The sequence below is a fragment of the Aptenodytes patagonicus genome, chromosome 23 (genome assembly GCF_965638725.1).
Source record: "Aptenodytes patagonicus chromosome 23, bAptPat1.pri.cur, whole genome shotgun sequence".
NCBI lineage: Eukaryota > Metazoa > Chordata > Aves > Sphenisciformes > Spheniscidae > Aptenodytes > Aptenodytes patagonicus.
Genome location: NC_134971.1, coordinates 4,491,834 through 4,514,602, shown reverse-complemented (window position 1 = coordinate 4,514,602; position 22,769 = coordinate 4,491,834). Strand labels below are relative to the sequence as shown.

The window sequence follows — 22,769 nt, the reverse complement described above, 5'->3', positions numbered from 1 at the left end:
GTTATGCCTTTACTTGCAAGTTCAGGCAATCAAGAAACAATACCAGGTGATGTATCTAATCAGTTACAACAGCTTTTTTCCATTGTGTGGAGAGGAAAATGAAAAGCTGGTACTGGAGTGAAACTGGAGACAGCTGTGACCTCACAGATACTGTCAGCAGTAAAAAAAAAAAGGTTGAATTCATCAAATAAATTATGTGCTCAGTTATCCCCACAGACCACACATGTTAGGAGGGCTGGGGTTTACTGTAAATGTGGCTGACAGATGGCTGCCAGACATTACAATGGACTTAATCATCGAAGAGCCCACCACCCTGATCTAGCAGCTGTGTACACAGTTTGTGTGTCATGGCTGCTGAAACCAAACTGTGGCACTTAAGAACTTCTCTGTAGTGAAGGCAGTGGGGAGAGGAGCATTGTATGCTTTTTTTCTGGGCAGTCTAAAAGTTGTAGTGAAGCACAAAGGCCTAAGGCTTAGGGGGTGGGACTTGAGTCTCATGGGTCTCTCCTTGACCTGCTCTAAGGCTTAGAGCTTGTCATAGAATAGTGTAAATCGGAAGGGATTTCTGGTGGTCTCCGGCTCAAAGCAGGGTCAGCTTATATCAGGCTGATCAGGATTTCAGCCAATCCAGTTTTGAATAGCTCTAAGGATGCTGATTCCACAATCTGTGACCCTGTGTTCCAGTGGTTCTGTTCTCATAGTGAAATTTTTTTCCTAATATCTGACTGGAATTCCCCTTTTTAGAACTTGTCTATTGTCCTTCATGCACTCATTGTGCACCTCTGAGAAGTCTGGCTCTGATTTCTCTATAATCTTGTTGTTCCCTCTGTAAGCTTTACATATGGATCCCCGAGGCATGCAGGTTTTCTTACATAAATTGAAAAGGACAGAAGTGAGGTGCAGAGAAGCTGCAGCTTGTCCAGGAAACCTTACTTCTGCTTCAGGGCTTGAGGTCCTCTTCTAGCTTGAGCTTTCCTACCATGAAGTTTAGATTAATTTCCTGAGAATTCCCCACTGCCAAGTCTCCCAAATTATTCAGTAGAAACTTTTCTTTCATTGCTTCTTGTCAGGCCATATAGACCCAGTGAGATCCTTGTTTCCATAGAATGCCTGTATTTCTGCACTAGCTCTGGAGTACTCACATTCTGTAGCTTATATCCTTTCCCCTTTGCAGCTAAAATACCTGGGGTTCTGTGGAACAACGTGGTGAATGCGAGCCAGCAATGTGCCTTTGTGGCAAAGAAGGCCAACAGCATCCTGGGCTGCATTAGGAAGAGTGTGGGTAGCAGGTCAAGGGAGGTGATCCTTTGTCTCTACTCACTCTGAGATCATACGTGAAGTACTGTGCCCAGTTTTGGGCTCCCCAGTATGAGACAAACATACTGGAATGAGTCCAGCTAAGGGCCATAAAGCTGATTAAAGGACTGGAGTGTCTGCTTGGAGCAGGGCATTGGACTAGGTTATCTCTGGAGGTCCCTTCTGACCTCCACTGTTACATGGTTCTAAAGCAGTTCTGATGAAACTCGGAGATCAGAAGTTTATGGTAGGTGCTACAGATATGTTGTCCTCAACAGCAGTTTTAGAAGTGGCTCTGCAAGATGATGCGTGCACATGTTGATCACAACAAAATCCAAAATAGTTGTTCACAAGATAAGAATAATGTAGTATAGTCTATTTTTTGTTCTCGAAGACTAGTCTTTTCTCCAACACTTTACATTATTACTTCAACATCTCATGCTTTATGATAAGTCAGGGCTGTTGACAGAAACACTTCTTGATGTTGAGGAAGTAAGTTGGTCAAGTTGTGGTAGGGACCTCAGTCTGAATAAGAGCACAGGAAAAGTTCAGTGATGCTTTTAAGTTGGTCAGACCTTTTAGATAAACTGAAAAGGAGGGTGGAAATTCAGAGTCACAGTGGTGGAGCTGGTCATGTGTGCTACCCATTCCTCCTAGGCTTACTTCTGTATACTTGACCTGACCTTTACAGTATGTTTCTTGATAAGATGCCTGACCTTTTCACATCCAATTAGCAGATTTGTTTAACTGTTGCCTGAATCCCATTTTTACCCTCCTCCTTGTCCAAACCCCTCTTCCTGTTCAGCATCTTGGAAACATTGTGCTTGCTCACCAGAGCTGGATGATGTACTATAGCTCTCAGGGAGGGCTCTTTTGCTCTCAGAATGCTGATACCCAATGCTTGTTTTTATAAAGGGCTCTGCCTCTCTGTTACTTGGGGCATCCTTCACTTTAGGAAAGGGACGCGTGCCGGAGGAAAACTAGATTGTTCTTTTGAGCAAAGGTCACAGGAATATTTGGCAGGCATGATACTTGCGTGTTCTCACTCAGGGTTTCCTCTAGCATTGGCCCTAGGCTTTTGCAGATTTTTTGCTTTGCAGAGCCCTTGGTATTTGCAAACATGCAAAATATATGTAACACATGTTTCAGCTGCTGGCATTGGAGCCCTATGGTGAGTAGAGAAGAAAATCTGCTTCCCTACCAATCTTATTCCTATTGCAGATGATATGACCATTAGAAATAAAATAGTTCAGTGTGGTTCAGCTCTGCTAGATTCCGAGCTGTTTAACTGTGCAATAGTATCCCTCCCTGTTGTCCCCCCAAGAGTTTGCAGGTTTTATTTAGCTCAGGTAATACCGAAGCTTTGTCTTAGTCTTTCCACCTGCATGTCTGAAAGCCAGTTAAAATTGGATTTAAAAAGTCAGTACTTTGAGTATGCTTCTATTTCTGAGGGAAGTGAAATGGGTCTGCTTTCTGTTTTAGTCCTTACGCCTTTTCCAAGCATCTTACATGGTAACTTTATTCATGCTTTGAACTTTTAAAATAAGACTAGGGCTTTGATAAATCTACACTAAGATTAAAAAAGAAATAACCCAGGTTTATAAGTAAATAGGTAGACAGCTGAAAACCAATAAACAATATGCTTTTCCACAAGTTCTTAAATGTTCCAAAACTTTCACAGAAGCAAAAAAAATTGAGTAATTCTTCATTTTCTTATGTTATTTCTTAAGTTGCAGCATTGTTGCTGCACTTAACCAACTTCATTAATGTAACACTATTGAATAGTCAAGTCCTTTTTAGGATTGTAGGCTGCTGTCAAGTGGAATGGATCCAGAAGTTGGAATTTGGCCCTCAGCTCACAAACTGCAATCCTGTGGGTAGTGGAATCCTCCTCAGACTTCACCATCTCTGGCTATTGTCAGTGCACAAGAATGCCTTAGGTTCAGCTGTGCTCCTGACAGTCATGGAAAAATACATATATGCAAGAATCTATCATACTTTGTATTTTGTGTTAAATAACATTTCCTTATTTCCTGTGTCTGACTCTTCAGTCCTTTTCTTAACTTCAGAATCACTTGCAGCAGCTGTGCAGTGTTGTTAGTTAAGATAGCTGTTGTGCTCCACTTCGGAAAGCTGTCCCTCTGAAGGGAGAATGCTTTTCAAATTATGCTTGTCTCTTTTAAAGTAATGCAAGTTCTCACGAGTATAGTATTCAGTCTAGTCTTTAGTTTGTAAATGTTACTGGGAAAAACCTCGGGATCCTTTTGAGCACAGGCCCTCACCAAATGTAAGATCATACTTTCTTCAGTACAATGCGAACTAATATTCAGTGTGTAGAGATTTAGAGAATTGTCTGTGTGATGCCAGCTTCCTAAAATGCAGTTGGTGGGTGTCTCTTCCAGCATTTACAGTGGGGTTTGCATTTCTCAGTAATTCCCACTTGCTTAATTTGTAGCTCTGATTCAGAAAGTGGGATTTACAGAGCTCCGCCTCTACTCATCTGACTCCTTAATGTATGTGTCCAGATGCCAAACTCCTGGTAACAGTGGAAAAAATTAGAGAAAAGATGTATCTGTTCCCAGAGTCTGCTTGCAGCTGGTATGCTGTCATGCCAAACTCTAGGAAAGACACAGGGAGGGAGTTGAATCAGTAATAAGATAATTAAGAACCTGATTCTCTTTTTTCTTCCTTCTGGTTCATACTGAAGCCTGTGCAAGGATGAGGTTTAAGAGAATGAGGTTTCTTTAATTTTCTAATCTCTGATGGGTTCAGTAAATAGAAAGTAATTGATCTTAGCTACTATAGCATTGGTGGAAAAACAGAGGCTGCAGACAGCTGGGTAGACAGTATCTGTAACCATAACTCTTCTCAAGTTGAGCTGCTGTTGTTCCTGGTCCTGTGCTCAGACCAGAGGACTGCACCTTGTATTCATCCCAGAAGTGTTGCAGAGTTTAATGTATTTCTTTCACAAGACTTATGGGGGTGATGGGGAGGAGCTGCTGCTGTTTACTTTCTGCCCTAGGGTAGGCTGTAGGTGAGGATTTGAGATTGAGTGAATATGAAAAGTGACAGAGTGCTAATACATTAGGCATTCATTTTGTATCATATTAATAGTGCTTGTAGTGGATAAGTGAGATGTCATACCATGTTATGTGCAATTATGAGTATGCAACTGCACATCTCGTTGAGGTAACACGGATGTGCTGAACAGGGACTGAAACCTGTACCTTAAAACTACAACCAACTTTGAAAATCTCTGTGAGTGAAAGATGCAGAAAGGCATGAAGTTTACTTGTGAATATCTTCTGGGTTTCTTGGTACCTTTTTTGGTAAGCTTAAAACAAGTTGAATTTCTATGATAAAAAGCAGCAGAAAAGCACAATCAGTTCAGTGCTGTCTGGTTAATATCTTACACTTTGATGCTAAGGAAAAAAGGAGAGGGAATCATCAGTACAAGAATAGTTTTATTGGGAATCTTTATCAACATCTCAAGTCTCTTCCTCTCTCCCCGATTTTTTCAGAGTTACCTCAGCTGATGCAACCTACTCCTTGGATTTTGAAATTGGTGAAGAAAGATCTGATGGACAAATGCTAACATTTGTGAAACACATTTGAAAACAGTTTTGTTGCTGTCTTTTGGTTTGTATTCTGCTTGGTGTCTGCCTTGGGTAGATCATTTCTGTGTGCTTTAGTTTTTGTCTGTGAACTGACAGCACCAACAGGCTTAATGGAAGACTGAGGCCTAAGCATACTTCTCAGACAGAAGACACCCTAGAAATTATTACTGAAACCATCTTTCTTCTCATACTTTCAAGCCTTATTTGAAACCAGGCAAAAGGAGTGAAATTTCTGATGTTTAGGGGTGGAATGTCTTGTTCTCTTGCTTTCCTCAATACCAGGCTTTGTAAGGTACACAAAGCAGCCCAGAGATGATTGCAGAGAAAGGGAGTATCAGACAGCCATAGGTGTTTCAGCCCCCAAGGAATCTGTGATATGTACTGACAAGCTCTCTGTACAGATGTAGTCTACACAGCTTGAAATCACCAGCTGCATTACTGAAAGGCTTAGCTGAGCTGTGTTACTGTAAACAGAAGACACCTGGACCATTTTACTGATAAAATTGCCTGGACTAAAGGCTAAGGGACTTCACACATTCCTCCCTACGCTCTGTCAACCACTAAATAGGAAGATGCCGTTCTGATGCCTTGTTTCCTGTTCTTTGTCTCCAGGGATGTAAACTCAGAATCTCCTACTCACACTTGATTTTTAAAATGCAATGAGAAAAAGGACAGCCACAGTACATACATAGCTGCTGGCTGCCTGTGAAGATCCTCAGGTAATGGAAAGCTTCAATGTTTTTCCAATATTCCAAAGTCTCTCCATGCTTTGGATTCAATTGTGGGCGTTGGTGCTGAAGGCAAACTTCCTGTTGGCATTTTCAGGGACAGAATTATACCTCTTGATTCTAGGAATGTATAGGTAAGATCCTTAGATTGCATGTGGCCACTGGGTACTGCAGGATCAGTCTTTCATCTGTCTTCAATCTTCTAGAGAAACCCTGAGTTTTCCCCAGGGAATATTGCATCCTTGCTGGTGGGGCTGTTTGTGAGACCCAGACCTGCACTGGGCGGACCATCTCAATTGTGCCTAGGGGCGGTGTGAAGACATAGTGTATTTAGACACACATCGTGTGCACTGCCACTATGCTGGTAACAGCTATCCCACAGATCATTTCCTTGGCTCATCCAAGACTGCCCAGGGAAGGATTGGTGGCCAACTGCCTGTGCTTCTGCAGCTGGTGATATTTCTGTTGGTAGGAGCCTGTGTATCACCAGCCAAATTCTAGCCCCTTCCTGCACTCTTGCTTAGTTGTTGCAAACCTCTAAAAATCAGAGGCTTTGCTTTGTGAAATGTTGCTTTTTCTGTTCTCCTTGGGCCTTCCTAGCTCCCCGGCAGTTTCAATTCCAAATGCTTCACGTCACCACTTGGAAACTCAGCAATGTGCAGGACTCTTCCCCTTTGCTTTCTGTTTTAACAGCCTCCTCAAACCTCAGCCCCAAGCACATGTGGTTCCAATTACAGAGAACCTCTGCAATGTGATGTGGATGGGGATAGGCTGACCTTTATTTCAACACAGCTAGCCTGTTCTTGCGGGAGCTGACTGACTGTTAGCTCACATTTTTCTTATTTGAGATGCTTTTGCTTCACAACCAAATTCCTGAAATCAAAGGGAGGCAGAGGGGAGCAGGCTGCAGGCAGCATGCACTGGGGGCCAGGTCTTGGTCATTTGGAGCACTTGAGCTCTTGGGAGAAGGTGACCTTTGGCCTTTATGTCTCTGCCAGCCAAGGAATACAGAAAGCAGATGTCCCAGAGCACAGCCTTGGCTGAGTTAATTATCCTTAGGAGACTTCGGTTGCCCCCAGCTTCTCCTCCCTTGTGCAAAGAATGCAAAATAGCTGTCTGTAAGAAGACACCATTTTATATTTATTTTGGCCTAAAATGCTGTCACAGTAACTAACTGTTAGGGCTAGTGTGGTCTGAGGGTGAGCAGGGGGTGTTGACCTTGTGGGTTCTCCTTACAGCTCTGGAACAAACCAACACAGCTATCCACTGTCTTGGTTTATCCACAGCAGAAACTGGGGAAAAGAGTCAAAGGTGAGACAAAAGCCTTAATGGTGTGTGTCTGTCATCATTACTGAACAGTAATAGTGGGGGGAGAATGTTTGGTTTCTCAATAGAGAGTTTAATTTTAAGGTCTACTGAGCCTTAAATACTTAACTATAGAGCTGGTGTCTGTAGTGTCTTTAGCACTTAGCTGATTTGAGCTTCCAAGTCACTCAAGCATCTCAAAGTTTTACTTAAGATGTAATTCTTTGGCCATAAAAGTAGTTGTCAACCTCTTATTTAAGTATGTAAAACTCTAAATTTGCCTACTGTAAAATGCTCAGCATTTGCTCCTTACCACTGGACAGAGTGGGGGGCAGGCTTTTGCTTTTCCATAAAGAAGCTTAGTAAATGATTTCCTACAAGACTGTAGCAAGATCAAACTCCAACAGATGTGAAATGTCTTAAATTCCTGGCATGGAGTGGTTCAAAGTTGCAACATGGCAGGCTGTCCTGGGCTTTTTGTTTCTTACTTAGCAAACATATTATTCTTGTATATATCTAATTTAGACAGATACTCTGTTTTCAAATACTTAGAGTGGGATAAATGTTTTTAGCACAACAACAAGTGAGTAAAATGTGCAGGATTATTCAGCTGGAGGAAGACTACAAGCCGGAATAATTCTGTGGATATTCTTTTGGGGCTAATTTTAATTGTTTAAGTAGAAAGTTTTTGCTAATTTGGATCACTTTGACTAAAATGAAGTACTTATACAAGCAGTTCAGCCTGCAGATCTAGTTGAGACCAGCTATAGCATAGGACTGTTGGATGCACTGAGGTGGTGTTTTCCAACAGCCTGCCTGGATTTTGAGAAGAATGTGTGTTACTCGGAAGACTACAGGACCAAAACTTTCTTCTCAGAAGGACCCCATTTTCAGATAGTGGAATCACACAGATGTGAAAATTCTTTTGAGTATCCCAAGAAGGACTCAAAATCAGACCACAAAATTATTGGTTACACTTGAGAACTTGTCTGTAGGGGACTGTTCTTTTTTTCAGAAAGGATGTGATATATCTTGACAACAGTGGCCAATTCACTGTTCCTGTCACACTTTCATCCAGGAAACATTTTGATATTAATGAACAAAAGCAGAAAGAGCACTTAGCACAATTTCCATTTCACCTGTGATATAAGCTGTGTGTGTAGATACTATTGGAATTCCTGCTTTTGCTGTTATATTGAAGAAAGTTTTCTTCCGCAGCAGATTCGAGTTGCTTCCTGAGTCACTTCCCTCTGTCTGGTGCTAGTACAGGATGTCTCAAGTTGCAGGAAAATTACAGGTTGTATTTCTTCTCCTCCTTGGATATCAGTGTCTTGGAATAGTCTGTTGCAAATGTCATCTTTGATAAAAAGCCAAAATAAATTATAAAAAGTGTAGCTGAATAAACTTCACAGAAGTTCCTGGAATAACTGAAATTTTTCAAGACCCATTTTGGATATTCACATGTTAAATGAACTTGGTGTAGGTATGGTTTGGGCCAAGTTTACAAAGCATCATTATGGATTTCTTGTGTCTCAATTCTCGGAATCTTTTCTAGGCTGTTCCTCCTAATTCCAGCAGTTAAGTTGATACAGCACAACTTATTACTTTTTAAAAAGTATAATCTATATTTAGCATTGCTCCCTAATTCAAACCTTCTGAACCTAATGAAAGATTTAAATCTGGAAGCTTTTTAGCTTTTAGCACATGAATTTGCCTACAAATAATGTCAGTAAAAGATGTATTTTTCACTTTGATTCTGCTTGTATGTTTATGTGCCTTGGAGATATGCATATTTGATGTTGTTGGTATATATGTGCATTTGTGTATATACTTGTTATTAAATGGATGTGAAAACAAAACTGAGCTTCATAATAGCATGTATATGAAAGCATGTGTGATCACATTAAGGATTCAGATGTGAAAACACTTTGGGTGGTCATAATCTGTGATGAAGCTAAATACGTGGTCCCAATTTGCTCAGCACTTGCTGCATTGCACAGGAGATGGCTCTTTCCCTATGTCCATTTCAAAGGGCAGACTTCTGAAATTCAAAGCCCCTTGTAATGTCTGGGATACATTCAAAGTCAGTAGTCCTTTAAAAATGTTTAAAAGAGTTCTGGGACATACTTGGTATGAGAAAGATGCAGGATATTGTCCACACTTTTTTTTTCTTTAAAATCTGCTATGCATGCAAGGCAGCATGGCTTGTTATTGAGAGGGCTAGAAATCCCTTTGTATGCCCTGACCCAATCTGTGCCCTTCCCCTGGTAAATCTGTGCTTGTGCTGTTTGAGTACTGTCTGTTTAGGTGTGCCAGCTTTGGTCTAGTTCAAAATATTTGTTGCTCTGTATTCCTTGGATATTTAAAACATCAATGTAGGATGAAAGACAATCTTTCTCCCTTGTCTGCAGGCTGTTGGGTGAGTTGTTTTCTTCTGAACAATAGAGCAAATATTTAAACATTACAATGCAGAACACTGCATTGCCTGTGCGATGTCAGCAAGCCTGGTGCTACACCCAACACTTTTTTTTTTCAGGCCCATGGCTAATGCTTTCAAAATGCTGCAGCTGCAATAAGCTTAGGGTTCCTGCTCTGCGGGAAAAACAAACCAACTTCTCTCTGAAGTCATGGGACATGGGCTGAGTAAAGCTGAAAGAAGCAATTCCCAAATTGCTCTTTGGAGTGTAAAGAGCCGCACACAGGATGTGTGAAGGGGAAGAGGGGTTGGTTTTTTTTTTTTTGGGTAAGAACTGCGGAGCCTGCATATATGTGGCATTACTGAGCGAGGCTCTTGGATCTGACTTCTGGGAAAATCGTCTGTTGTCTTATTCTATTGTCTACTGGAGCCAGCCCTTAAGGCGTTACTCTGAGTAGGCTCTGCCCTCGTGTGGCTGCGGAGCTCTTCAAGGGGGAAAGGTATGGAGCCGGTTGTGCACCCATCCAGCAGAGCAAAAGCTCTTTTTGCAAACTAGCCAATGTATGTCCTGGCCAGTACATGGAGGTGTTTGCTGCTGTAAGGGGTTGTTCATAAGCACTCTCCTTTAGTACTCATTGGAATGAAACTTAAACTGAGGAGGGGGGGAATAAATGGTAAAAGCATTATGAGCAAAATCTCATTTCTTTGTCCTGTTCTTGCTAGATCTCATTTACACAAATACAAGAGAACTTCAGAGGATGTTTATTCTTTGTTGAATAATAAAACACTTAGAGGGGGCTTGGATATGTTCTCTAGTTCCTTTTTCTTTCTGAGGCACATACTGTAAATTCTAGCACATATCTAAAGGTAAATTTCCATTTCATTGCTGCTTGCTACAGTGAGACCCTACCCAAACTATTGAAGGGCATAAGGTTTGTTCACATTGAGCTCTCTTTGGATTTTGCATGGGTAATTTCCATAACTGGCACCCTATGTTGGGTACTTTTATGAAGCTGTGTTTTGAGCTTGCTTTTGACTGTGTACAGGTATGATGACTGGAAAGAAAATAAAGTGAGGCTTTTGTCTAGAACACCTGCAAAACTTACAGACTCCCTTGTGAGTTCGTGGGTATTATTAAAGAACTAATAAGGACTAAGGGAACATTTTAAATTTATTTAAGTAAGATGGACATGTCATGGAAAAGTATGCAATGTGTGTGACAATCTGGTTATCAGTTTAATGGTGAATCAGCTCCAAATAACTGATTGCATGATTGAAAAACCAAAGGGTGCTTTAGAAATCTGCAGTCACTCTCACTGGATGTCACCTTGATCTTATTCCCATTTAGGAGATGAGCTTATAGGCACAGGGCTCTTTCTTAAATCGAGAGCATGTTTGCTGGGGGCAACAAGAACAGACCAAGGTGTGAGCTCTCCTAAAAACAGTCTGTCCAAGCTGGAGAGGAATGAAAATGATGCTTGTTGTACTCCTTCAAAAGGTGATTTATAAATCCTGATCAAGGCTTTTAATGTAAAACTACATTTTAAAATGTAGAATACCCTGTGAGGTGTGCACAAAACCTCAGTGCTCTGCTGGCACAGGACTTTGAAAATGCTGCAAATGTTATGTGAATGCTCACTATTGTGGTGCTTAAATTAAACTTATTGATCAGTCATGTAGTGAGCGTCAGTGTTTTAATGAAGGCAGCCTGCAGCAATGTGGGCTGTAGGAGAAAGCAGGCGTTCATCTTAGGCAGAATGTATAATTGTATTTGGCAGATGGAGCTTTGAGACTAGTGAATCCAGTGATAAACTGGATTAATTTTCCCTTTAAAGAAAGCAGCTAATGTGGCTGAAAAGGAGCTTTCACTCTCATCGATGCATGCAGAGATCCATGTAGGGGGAGGAGAGCTTAATCCTTTGAAAGACTCCACCTGTCTTAAAATTCAAGGTGTTTTATATATGTGCGTGCACATAGTAGATGGTACCTTTCATAGAAGTGCTTGGCAAGTATTGATTAAATATCAGAAGCTGAGGAGCTGAGAGACGGTCATGCTAACAACTCGGAGGCAGATCTGAGAACGGGAGCAGGAACAGAATGAATTTTCTATAAACCAGAGTTGGTCCTGAAGAAACAGAAAAAGCTGAGGAAGTGTCATGTTGGATGTACTTTTTCCTGTGTTTTTTTAACCTAAAGAAAAGGTTGAAGATCCACTATTTAAATACAAGCTATAGGAACAAATTTAGCCTATGTAACTAGAGCTTATGCTCTTGCCAGTAATCTTGCTATGTAATCACAGGATTGTGCGTTCAATCACACATATGACTTCCTAGTGCTGCCAACTCTCAGAGTTTTCATCAGTTTCACAATAATTGGTCCAAGAAGCAAGATATTTCATCTCGCATCATTTCACAGGGGAAAAAAAATGCTTTTAGGCTTTCTTCTTGCACAGCAAAACTGAAGAACAACCCAACTGCACTCTGAAGATTCATACACAAAAGGCAGATGGTGTTTGTGCCCCAGAAATCCCCATGGAAACTTAGTTGGAAATTTTATTTGGTGTCATAGCAGACCTGGGGGTCCCTGACCTAAATGCCCGTAATTTTTCCATACCTCTGATTTTTTGGGTCAGTTTTAATTGAGTTTGAATTTACCATGGTGAGTCCATGTGTTACCAAAAGTTGGAGATGGGCAAAGCCAAGAATCGACCCCTGATTTCGTTCAGTTTTAGTAGGGATGCAGTACAGAAGGAAACTCGGAAGGAAACTGCGAGTTATGCAGTGACTAATGTGGTGCTGGTTGAACATCATGTTTTTCGGCGGCGGCGCACTGTCTCCTGCTCCAGGTTTTAGGGAGTTAATATGCGGTTTGGGTTTTACTGGCTAACATTTAGAAGGCTCTGCTTCCCTCTAGTGGTTCAGCTTAGCAATTTCCCCCCCCCCCTTTTTTTTTTTTAAATCCTGACAAACCGTTTTTGACAACTTATGATTTTTTTTTTGACGTTGCTATTCAAAGATGCTTCACTAGCTTACTTGTACCATGCCTTTCTTAAGGTTAACCCTCTTGTTCTCAGGCTGGTCTCTTATTTCCAGTGCTGAAATGCACGCAACGAACATCATCCAGTGTTAGGGAAGAGACTCCGAGCCTTGTCAGACTGATATGGGAATAAAGCGGTGGGCTCTGAAGGTCTTCTGGGTGGAAGTACTGCTTATTAATGTAATAAAAGGTGAAGGCAAACCCAAGGAGGTTATCTGAAATTTTGAGTGCATAGAAGATGTGGGTGCGACTTTAGTATTGACAGCTCTGGAATATGAAGCCATCTGTTCTTCATGCTTAAATATTAGTGTGAAACTAACTGCCTATGTATGTATAGGTGTCCCTCTTAATCAGCTGCAATCTGTCCAGGAAGCCAAGCTGTTGGGTTTTCTTTGATGCTGCAAAGCAAATGAGGAAGAATCCAGCGAAACCTAAGCTAGCAACACTTGTCAGTGCAGAGATGCATCCTTAATCCTGGCTTCTGACCACTGGCATCTGTCTTTCAGCTTCCTGTTCTGTTTGGCTGTCCGAGGCTCAGACTGAATTTAAGAGAGTGGCTGAAGAAAACGTGACTTTGCCCTGTCACCACCGCCTGGGCCTCCTGGAGCAAGGGAGCCTGGATATTGAGTGGCTGCTGCACATTTCTGAAACAGTACAAAAAGCGGTAGGTTCAGCCATCTGCTGAGAAAATCGTCTTATTTCTATGTTGACATCAGCAGCAGGTATTGATTTAAAGAGACTTCTGTGATGATCTTTGCAAATTATTCTGATGAAGTAAGCAGTGTTTAGAAAACACAGCTGACTTATTTAGAGAGATTTATAATGTATAAAAGTTATTTGATATTCACACACGCTGTATTGGAACAGGTTGTGTTGCAATCGAGTTTTCTTTAAACTAGTACTCTTATGTAATCAGTCATCATTGGATAAACTTCAGAATTGCCCTTCAGGTATTCAGAAATGACCTTGGATTTTGTAGGCTGTTTTTGAAACCTTGGCTTCAGGAAAAAATACAGTTGTTTAGTACTTATAAGAATCAGGTCTGCAGTAATTTAAATTAGCTAGCCAAAACCAGCCAAAATTAAAGACCGCTTTTATATATATTATGGTATAAGCTGATGTCTATTTTGACACTAGTATAAATGCTGCAGTATAAATCTCTAGCATAAATACAGTTTATGTATCAGTCTCAGACTTGAAATCCAGGTTTAATTTTCCACCCTGCCACAGGCTTCCTGTGTGACCCTTGGCAAGTCACTTAACCATGCAGACCCTTAGTCTGCAGTTCCTGAAAATGCTTTGATTTGTTGTTCCGTGTGAAAGTAAAATTACAACTGGCTGATCAGTCTTTGCTCCTCAGGTGATCACTTACTCTGGAGGCCGTGTTTATGATGACCTGAATGAGGAACAGAAAGGACGTGTTTCCTTCACATCCAACTTCCTTGCTGGAGATGCATCCTTACAGATCATATCCCTGCAGTCCAGCGATGCGGGGAAGTACATATGTAAGGTTAAAAATGCTGGGCAGTACGAATGGGCTCGCATCACCCTGAAGGTTGTAGGTAAGATCATTTTATTGTTCTTCCAAAGAGAAAAAATCGCTAGACTCATTTCCTGTAGAGAGATTTATTTCAGCAGGGTATAAATACAAAGACATCTCACGATCAGGTTTCACTGTCCATATCTGCCTTTGCATTTTTTGGCAAAGGACAGGACACAGGAAGAGCCTAAAGAACTGTTCTGAGGTAAGTATAATCACCTGCAAAATCATATGAACTGTTCTTTCCAAACTATCTCTATGATCTCATCACGCAAACTAGAGTGATATTCTAGCTTAGCTGGCAATCACCCTGTCCAGATCTCCTGCTGAGGACTCTGGGTTCGTGTCCCAGGACCCCAAACTGATCCAAGTCAGTGGAGGTGACAAATAAGCTGCTGGGGTTAGCATTCCTCTTCCCTGATTTCAGTTTATTGGTTGGCTTTTTCACGTACACTATCATCCCATGGAAGAAGTGCTGTGGCCTGCCAGATGCTGTGGGGAGGAGGAAGAAATGGAGAAGTAGAGGGAGGGAAAGGACGTTCTCTAAATAGTACCTAGAAGAGGAATGCAGCGATACAGCTCCACTGATGCAAGTATCCATGGGGCAGACTGCCCCAGAGTATTATAATGTGTCATTTCTATCTCTGAGCCAGCCAGCTCCACTTCTTACACTATGAAGTTGTACACAGTTGCAGCTAAAGTCCCCTAACAAACATCACTGGTGTGTAATTCCTTAATGCATTCCAGAGAAGGCAGCTCTTGGAAGCTGCTTAAATTACGTACTTTGCCAAAGAAAGGGTTTTCCACCGAGAAAATAGTTTGCTGTATTTGCATGACCTGTCTTCTGTTTCTTCTAGAAAAACCTTCCAAGCCCAAATGCTGGCTAGAAGGGGAGCTGTTGGAAGGAAAGGAACTGTCCTTGCAGTGCCGTTCCGCCTCTGGCACTGCACCCATCTCCTACCGATGGCAGCGCATAAATGAGGAAGATGAGAGAGCTGAACATCTCCCGCCTACATCAAGAGTCAGTAAGTCAGGTCATTTCCTCTTAGAGCTCTCGGTACACTCAAAGCCAGATAACCGCCCACGTGCACATGCACATGTACAGTCAAGTGCCTGCTTTTTAAACGGGAATCGCTTGATGGCAGTGATAGCAACCGTATACCAGTACCTCTCACTACTGCAGCTGGACGTTGTGCTGTGCTCCACCCTGAACAAGGAATTGCCTGAGGAGTTTGTTTAGTGTTTGGCTGAAGGTTGACAAATGATCTTTTGTGAGGCATCATTGATTGTTCTTGAACTGATTCGATCTGGAAGTTCAATTTGTGCTTCTGTGTCCTATCCACTGTTAAGGTTTCTTAGTCTTTTTTGATTAATCCCGGTGTTGCTTTTCCTGTTTCAGACATTTCTAATCCTGGGCAAGTTCTCCTGAAGAATCTTACACAGATGAGCACAGGGTTATACCAATGCATTGCCACCAACGAGGCTGGACAAGAAAGCTGTGTTGTTCAGGTGACAGTGCAGCGTAAGTATTGGCACGTAACTAGTATTCGCACCACCATATGAGCAGCGCTGCCCCATCTCAACTGGGAAAGTCTGTGCCACGCTTTTGCCTTTTCATACATGAATCACATGAATTAGTTCTTATTTATTGCACGTATGGTTTGCACAGCAGTCCTCTGTATAACCTAAAGTGGTAAATACATCATTTGAGCTCAGATGTTTTGTTCTGTTAGAAATTTTGAGAATGACTAATGAAATATGAGGGAAAAAATGGTGAGTTAGAGGTTCCAGAGTCTCCAGCTTTTAGAGGTACTTCTGGCTGGAGCAATTGCATGAGATTACTGTCAAGTATAAAATCTCTGTGTGGATAGTCCATCGTTCCAATTCCAAATTGCTTATCTGTTGCACTTGAGACAGTAAACTATCTAAAGGCAGCTGGAAAGGCTGACTTTGATGTGGAGTAATGTGTGGAATAAAAAGCAACTTTTGACACAGTTTGGTTTTAATCCAAATTTGATGAATTCTGTCCTGAACACCAGAGATTAAAATTGATGTCCTACCTGACTAACCCCATCAAGGGTGTGTGCATGTCTAGGTATCCATGTCTTTGCATATACATGCAAGGAAGAGTGGCATTTAGCACCAGCACTGAGGACAAATCCAAACAATACAGTTTAGGAGGTTTTTATGTGCAGCTCTCAGGAGAGATAGGCAGGAGCTGGAACTGCTGTGATAAAAGGCTGCTAATAGTGAAGTCTATTCCGTGGAGATGCTATAGCTTTGGAATTTTTATGCCCAGCTAGGCCTGAAATAACTGGAATGTGGTCATGTAGCAAGGAAAACTTATTCGCCTCAGGCATCTGAAGTAAAAGCGTCCAGACAGCTTTTATGCCAATTGAACTGAATTGGTTTAAAACCTCACTTTGGTTTGCTAAACCCTCCTTAGGGACGAGCCTTAAGGAAACAACTTTCAGCCAAACCCAACCTAACTGCTCTTATCAAAAGAAGTTGTCATAAAGTATCAACTAAGGGCCCATATACACTAGGAAGTGTTCTCTCATTCACTTAGTTATTTTGGATGAAAAATGCCTTGCACCTGCACAGTATGGTCTTCCTTTCCTTCTTCGTCCCTACCCCCCTCAGGTCACTTTTTTCCCCAATTGAATAATTCATTCTGCAAGTGGATTGTAATAATTTCAGGGTGAGTTGAAGGGGAAAAAAAATCCTCATGGGGAAACATTCGTTGTTCAAACACTCTTCTGCCTCTAGGAAACTGCTTGGTGCTTTGTTTCGCGTGTGGGTTGTCCTGTCTGTCTCTGTACTTTCTGTGGTTCTGTGCTCCTATGAGAGGATTTTTCCTCCTCATTTCAATTCTGATGCATAGCTGCAGGCATAGCGCTTGTGATCCCACCCTTCCAGAGGTGAATACTTTTCTCACTGTTAGCTCAGGTTTAGAACCAATGCCTGAAGATAAACTGGTTCAACTTCTGTGTTGAGACACGCCTAAATAAGTAGACTAATACATTCTGTTCTGATTTATACCTGGTGCTATAAGTTGTAGTGTGGACTGGAATCTGACTGTATGACCCTAGTGAGAGTTTACCAACTAACTCATTTGTTTTCTGGACAACAGATGCACAAAATATCGGCATGATCACTGGAGCAGTTTGTGGTGTGGTGGTGGGACTTTCCCTGCTTTTCCTGGTGGTGAGGCTGACAATAAGGAGGAAAGAAAAGAAGAGATATGAGGAAGAGGAGGCACCAAATGAAATCAGGTAACGCCTTTTATTTAATCCCCCACCTCCCACCCTCCCTTCTTTCAGTTTTACACATCTTTTCACTACGGTTTTAAGTAACCTAGGTATTAGTGTCTTAAAAGGTTGTTCTAAAAAGCTTTTAAAGTCTCCCTGAAATACCAGTGACAAATTTCTTGACTGTGAGAATCATCTTTGTGAAGACTTTCCAGAAAATAGATTAAAATGTCTTTTTTTTCCCCCAGGACAAATCAGCGTAAAACTCAACAAAATATTCTCTCTCACGCTTGCAATTTCAGCATTTTAAAGCATTTGCATAATCCTCTCCAGTACTAAATTCAACCCACTTGTCCATTGTGGTTCTGAGAGGTTTGGTTGGTTTGTTTGTTTTTCTTTTCAATTGCAATTTCTGTTGGCAAAGCTATGAGGCAGGCAGGTTCTCACAGTCTTGAGTCTTTTGAGCAACTGTGCTTCTGGATTTAGCTCAGGGTGAAAAATCCCCTGAGCTGCTGTATGCAGAGTTGAGAAGCCTCGCCCTGAGCGGGTGTACCAAGAATGCTGACGCATGTTCTTTGAACGCATCTGTTACATGCATGTGAGGTCTGCCACTTAAGTCCCCTAAGCAGAGATTGGTCTCTAGCCAATCAAGCCTAAACTTCTCAGGAAGGAAAGCGCTGGAAAAAGATATTTCCAGGAATGAGTTTTAGCTGCTCCTGCCCTTGAAGAAACCCCTTGCCTTGTTCCATCCTTATTTCTATTTGTGAAAGACTGCCTGCCCTCGTATGACATCTATGTACCACTAGGCATCTCTATAATCCATTCAGCAGCTGATTACTCTGCCTGATGGTCAGGTTGCCAGCAAGAAGGTAGTCTCTGCTGATTTCTTCCCTTCCCTTTTTCCTGTTGTCTTTGCTTTCAAATCTTGCTTGCCTTTTTATTTTTAGTTTGAGCTTCAGCCTCTTGTATCACCTTTTCACGCATGACTGTTACCTCTTCTCTCTTTCTCTCTCTTTCTCTCTGGGCCCAGTTCTTGCACTTCTTTCACTTCTTTCACTATACCCGCATTTTTTTTTTAACTAGAAGAACTGGTCTCAGCTAGTCCTGTGTAGGTGATCTGTCATTATGAGTAAGAATTACAGAGCAGACAGTTCTATCTGAACTGTTTGCACTGACAATTGGCATTCATTCCACAGACCTCAAAGCCGCACACAAAGAGCCAGTCGTGTGCAGCATGTATTCTAAATCCATTTGATCAATAGCTCCGCAGAGCAACAGGGAGTTCAGTCCACAAAGTTATGTAGCACAGAATTCAGAAAACCCTGTACCTTGCTCAAACTGCTGGACAAACATGCCCTGGTGATTTGCAGCTTCAATAAGCAACTGCTTATTGCAGCAGCAATTCAGTCTGGTAAAATGTATAAGCGTTTCTGTTCTCATGGTATTTGAGCCCTGTCATCTGTTTGATTGCAGAGAAGATGCAGAGGCACCCAAGGCCCATCTCGTCAAGCCCAGTTCCTCTTCCTCTGGTTCCAGGAGCTCACGCTCAGGTTCCTCCTCAACCAGGTCGACAGCCAACAGTGCCTCTCGCAGTCAACGGACTTTGTCAACGGAAGCTACTCCCCATCTAACTCCTCCCCAGTACAGCCAGAGGGAGACGGAAGGAAAAGAAATTGAGCCAAAGAAAGTCGACTACACTAACCTGATGAAAATGGGTGCGACGCTGGTCATGGTGCCTGCCCAAAGCCGAGCGTTCCAGACCGTGTGACTGCTCACCAGCCGTCTGGAGACTCCTGCTGTCCAGAAACACTTCACGTAACACCAGCCACATAGGAATTGTTAGATTAGCTAGTTATCTTCCTGGTCAGCTTAATTTTAATCACTTGTGATTATTCACACCACAAGAAGCCCTCCCACTCAACTCTTTCTTACAACTTCTAGCACTGAGGTTCTGATACAGAATTTTTTTTTTTGAAGAAAGATACATTTGAGGGAAAAGGGAGCCTTCTTTTCAAATTATCTTTTTTGGAAATGGAACACTGAGCATTTTAAAACTACAACAGCTAAGCGCTGTACAAATGAAATGAAGCCAAACCTCAGGATTTTTTTAAAAGGGATCAAGAGAGACATAAAGATGCATAATATTCCAGAGAGGTTTTGTGGGGAGGGAAAAGTCTGTTGTACTGGTTTTGGAGGACTTTCTCAAAGATGCATTGTCTTATCTGAAGATTTCGAGGCAGACTCTCTGCTTAGGGTAGTCTGGTGTTCAACCTCAAAGGGAACTGACATATATGCTTCACGTTTTCTGCATTCAGTCTTCTAGTGAAATACTTTTGGAGGCTGTAACTAAAGTAGAAATGAAAGGATCACTCAAAAAGGTCAAGAGATGCAGTATTAAGGCATGTGTCTGAACTAACTTCTGTACTAAAGAGAAAGGACCCTTTATGTCAAGGAAACAGAGGTGCTTTAATTGCCAGAATAAACTTAATGATGCACCCAGAGAGATACGGTCAGGAGCCTCACTCTGCTTTTATGGTCAGCACTGCAAAGCTGCAGTAACTCCACTGGAGCGGTATCTGTGGCAAATGAGCCACAGATGTGATGATGAGATGTGTGATGAGAATTGGGCACTGAATCCAGAATGAAGGTAGCACCTCAAAAAGTGAGGGCCACTAATCTACCAAAAAGCCATGATGAAGCATTTGGAAGATATCTTTGCTATCGCCAGGTTGTGAATTCACCAGTTTTGGGGTGAGCCGTGCTGTAGAAGCCTTATGGAGAGCTCTTCCCAAGACTGAACGAACGGCATTCTTGAGCTGACCTTCAGGCATCCAGGTAAGACTGAAGGATAGAGTTGACAGAGCAATAGGAAAATACACCAGGGACAGGTAAACAAGCACAATGCTGCTTCCATTAGAAAATATTTGTGTGCAATGTCCCATTTATACACCAAATGCTGGGCCACGTGCTATTGTTGAGGCTTAAACCTTAGCATGACTCTTCAAAAATTGCAAGAATCATAAAAATATTTTCTGTGATTAAATTAGCCGGAATAAACACTTCCAAGGAATATAAAGTCTTACACTTCAAGTTGAAGGCCAATAGGAAACAATGGGAGGTAGGGACAGGCTTCCTCTGGAGGCAGATGCTCACATAATTCTGTTGTTTGTATTTTCTTCTGAAGGACTTGGCTCTGACCACTGCTACACACAAGATACTAAGCTTGTGTATTCCTGGACTGATGATACTAAGTCCTGTATTCCTGGACTGATGATTTTTAATTTAAAAAAAAAAAGGTGTTTTTTTTTTTTCATTTGAGGGAGGGAATGTTTTCTCCAATTTGTGGAATGAGTCTACCGGAGATGGATCAGCACAGAAGAACCACAAATCTATAATTCTGTCACTCCAGGGACTGTAATTAATCTCCTTTTCTGACTGAGACCCAGAATTCTAGCTTCTTTGCTTGAGATCTTAGACAGTCTGATCAAAGCCAAGCCCTGCCTGGGCTACTTCCTTATGGGAAATAGTTTTCAAACTTGCCCTATACTATCTGAGAACTTCTCTTCCTAGGACCAGTCACCCATTTTCATCACATATACCAAAATTTCACTTGCTCTCTCTACCCCAGAGTCAACCTAGCCATCCTTGGCAGGACAAAGGACTGATCTGTTGTGCAGGGCAGGCAGTCTTGAGTCACAGATTTAAACAAAGGAGACATCTAGTATTAGGTGTTTGATAAGCTGCTACTTCTGTGACAGCTCCTGGTGTTGGATACTGTGTCACTTTACCTAGACAGTTTCCCTGGGTACTCCAGAGGCACATTCCTGGATCAGCTGTGTTTTGGTGGATTTGGTAGCGACTGTCAGTGCTTGGCAGCAGCAGCTCTAACTGTCTGGGATTCCTCTGCAGCTGCTTTTTTCCTGGACCCTGAAGGCTTAGGCACTCCAAAGTGCTTACAAGGTACTCCAGAGCTGGGAAAGTCCCAAAGAGCATGAGCAGGACTGCTAAAGTAGTTTGTGGCTTCTTCTATGGTTGCTTATTGTGCTTAATGTTACCTGTGTTGCATCTGAGAATACTTACTCTATGCATATAAAACCAGGAATGCTTTTCTCAGTAAACAATGCATGCCCGAGCAACCAGAAGCTTATTACCACAAAATAAGGGTAACAATCCACACAGTTGAGCTGGCTACAGTCCAAGTACCAAATGCTGTAGGTTAGCTTCGAGTCACAGGCCAGACTTGCAAATAGCAAAGAGGAGGATGCTCTGTCTACAGCCCAGAGGCCACTTGCTGCCGGCTAGGAGAATTTGCCCAGCCTGCTCCTGGCAGCGTCTTTCCTGGAGGCCTTTGGGAATAGGCTGCAGAACAGATCAGCTGTGGCAGCCCTTTCCTGGTCTCCAACTCTCCTGGAGCAGAGAAGTCGCTCCTTGTTGTATGAGCTATCTGTCTGATTGCATAGGATGAAAGGTTTATGGACCTTGGGGAAAAGAAGTTAGTTGGAAGCAATTGCTGAAGCCTGGTGTGCGTGATCATTCCCAGCTGTTCCTAGCACTGCCGGGAAGCAGGTGGCACCCGTGCCCGCTGTCCGGGCATGTGCAGACTGCCCTGTGTACAAACCGTGTCAGAAAAAGCACCGTGGCTATCTCCTGCCGTGGAACAAAGATGCAAAGATGTGTGGCCCTGGTTAGAAAGTGTGGGCACCACGGTGATTTAAAAATCACTAAGTCTGAAATGCCGCGGTGCTTTTCAGACCACACCTCAGTGATCTCACAGGTGAATACAAAGTCAATTCTGCACTTCAGTTGCTAGCGTGAAGCCCGAAGGGAAATGTTCATTTCTCAAAGGAAAAATGAGAAAGAGATCATTTCAAAGGTATTCTATTTTCAAAGGGACATTTTCTGAGCTCCGGATGATACTATCAGGAGTTGCACAAGGGAAGCAAATGAACCATAAGCCAAACTCTATTTTGTAAAATAGTGTACTTAAAGCATTTACTGTCATATACCAGTTATTACTAGTGTGATTAAATGCATACAATGTTACGTAGCTTGCTTTTGTTTCTCAGCAGCTAAACTAAGCTTACATCTCTTCTACCTGCTATAATTGGTGTATTTGTACTGTGTCTGAACAACTCAGAGGAAAGCAAATATTTATTATTGATTCCTTTGAATCAATGATTTCGTAATTATTTTTTGTTTGGTTGTTTTATAAATAAATATGCTGCAGCTCAAGTGCTACAGCTTAACTAAACATGTACTAATGCTCCATCTTATGTGGTATGATGTGTTACATGCTGTCAAGCTGAATCCAAGGAAAAAAAGTACAGAGTCAAAAATACCATTTTTAAGCTAACAAGGACTATACACGTACTTGCGTAGAAAGTGTGGGGAAGCTGGTCTTTTTCCTGGGTATTTTTTCAGTCTAAATTATGTGACGTGGTACAAGATAACGCGAAACCTTGGGTGTACTGAAGTAGATGGTGTTTTGACTTCCATGCGGCTATTTCACCTGAGGTATTTTGGCTGAGGATGTAGATGCTTCAAGCTAATATGGTAAATAGTGCCAGCACAGACACAGAT

At 42.0% G+C, this 22,769-nt stretch overlaps 1 protein-coding gene across 1 annotated transcript in view; it reads left to right on the top strand.

Moving 5' to 3' along the window:
* CLMP (CXADR like cell adhesion molecule) overlaps positions 1–22,438 on the top strand; it is a 44,148-nt gene extending 21,710 nt beyond the window's left edge. Inside the window, exons 2-7 of the mRNA XM_076358564.1 lie at positions 12,905–13,062; positions 13,759–13,960; positions 14,796–14,963; positions 15,338–15,460; positions 17,072–17,213; positions 18,663–22,438. Of these exons, the coding sequence (XP_076214679.1) occupies positions 12,905–13,062; positions 13,759–13,960; positions 14,796–14,963; positions 15,338–15,460; positions 17,072–17,213; positions 18,663–18,957 (1,088 nt within the window). The 3' untranslated portion in view covers positions 18,958–22,438. The remainder of the gene's footprint in view (positions 1–12,904; positions 13,063–13,758; positions 13,961–14,795; positions 14,964–15,337; positions 15,461–17,071; positions 17,214–18,662) is intronic.
* The last annotated feature ends 331 nt before the right edge of the window (positions 22,439–22,769 follow it).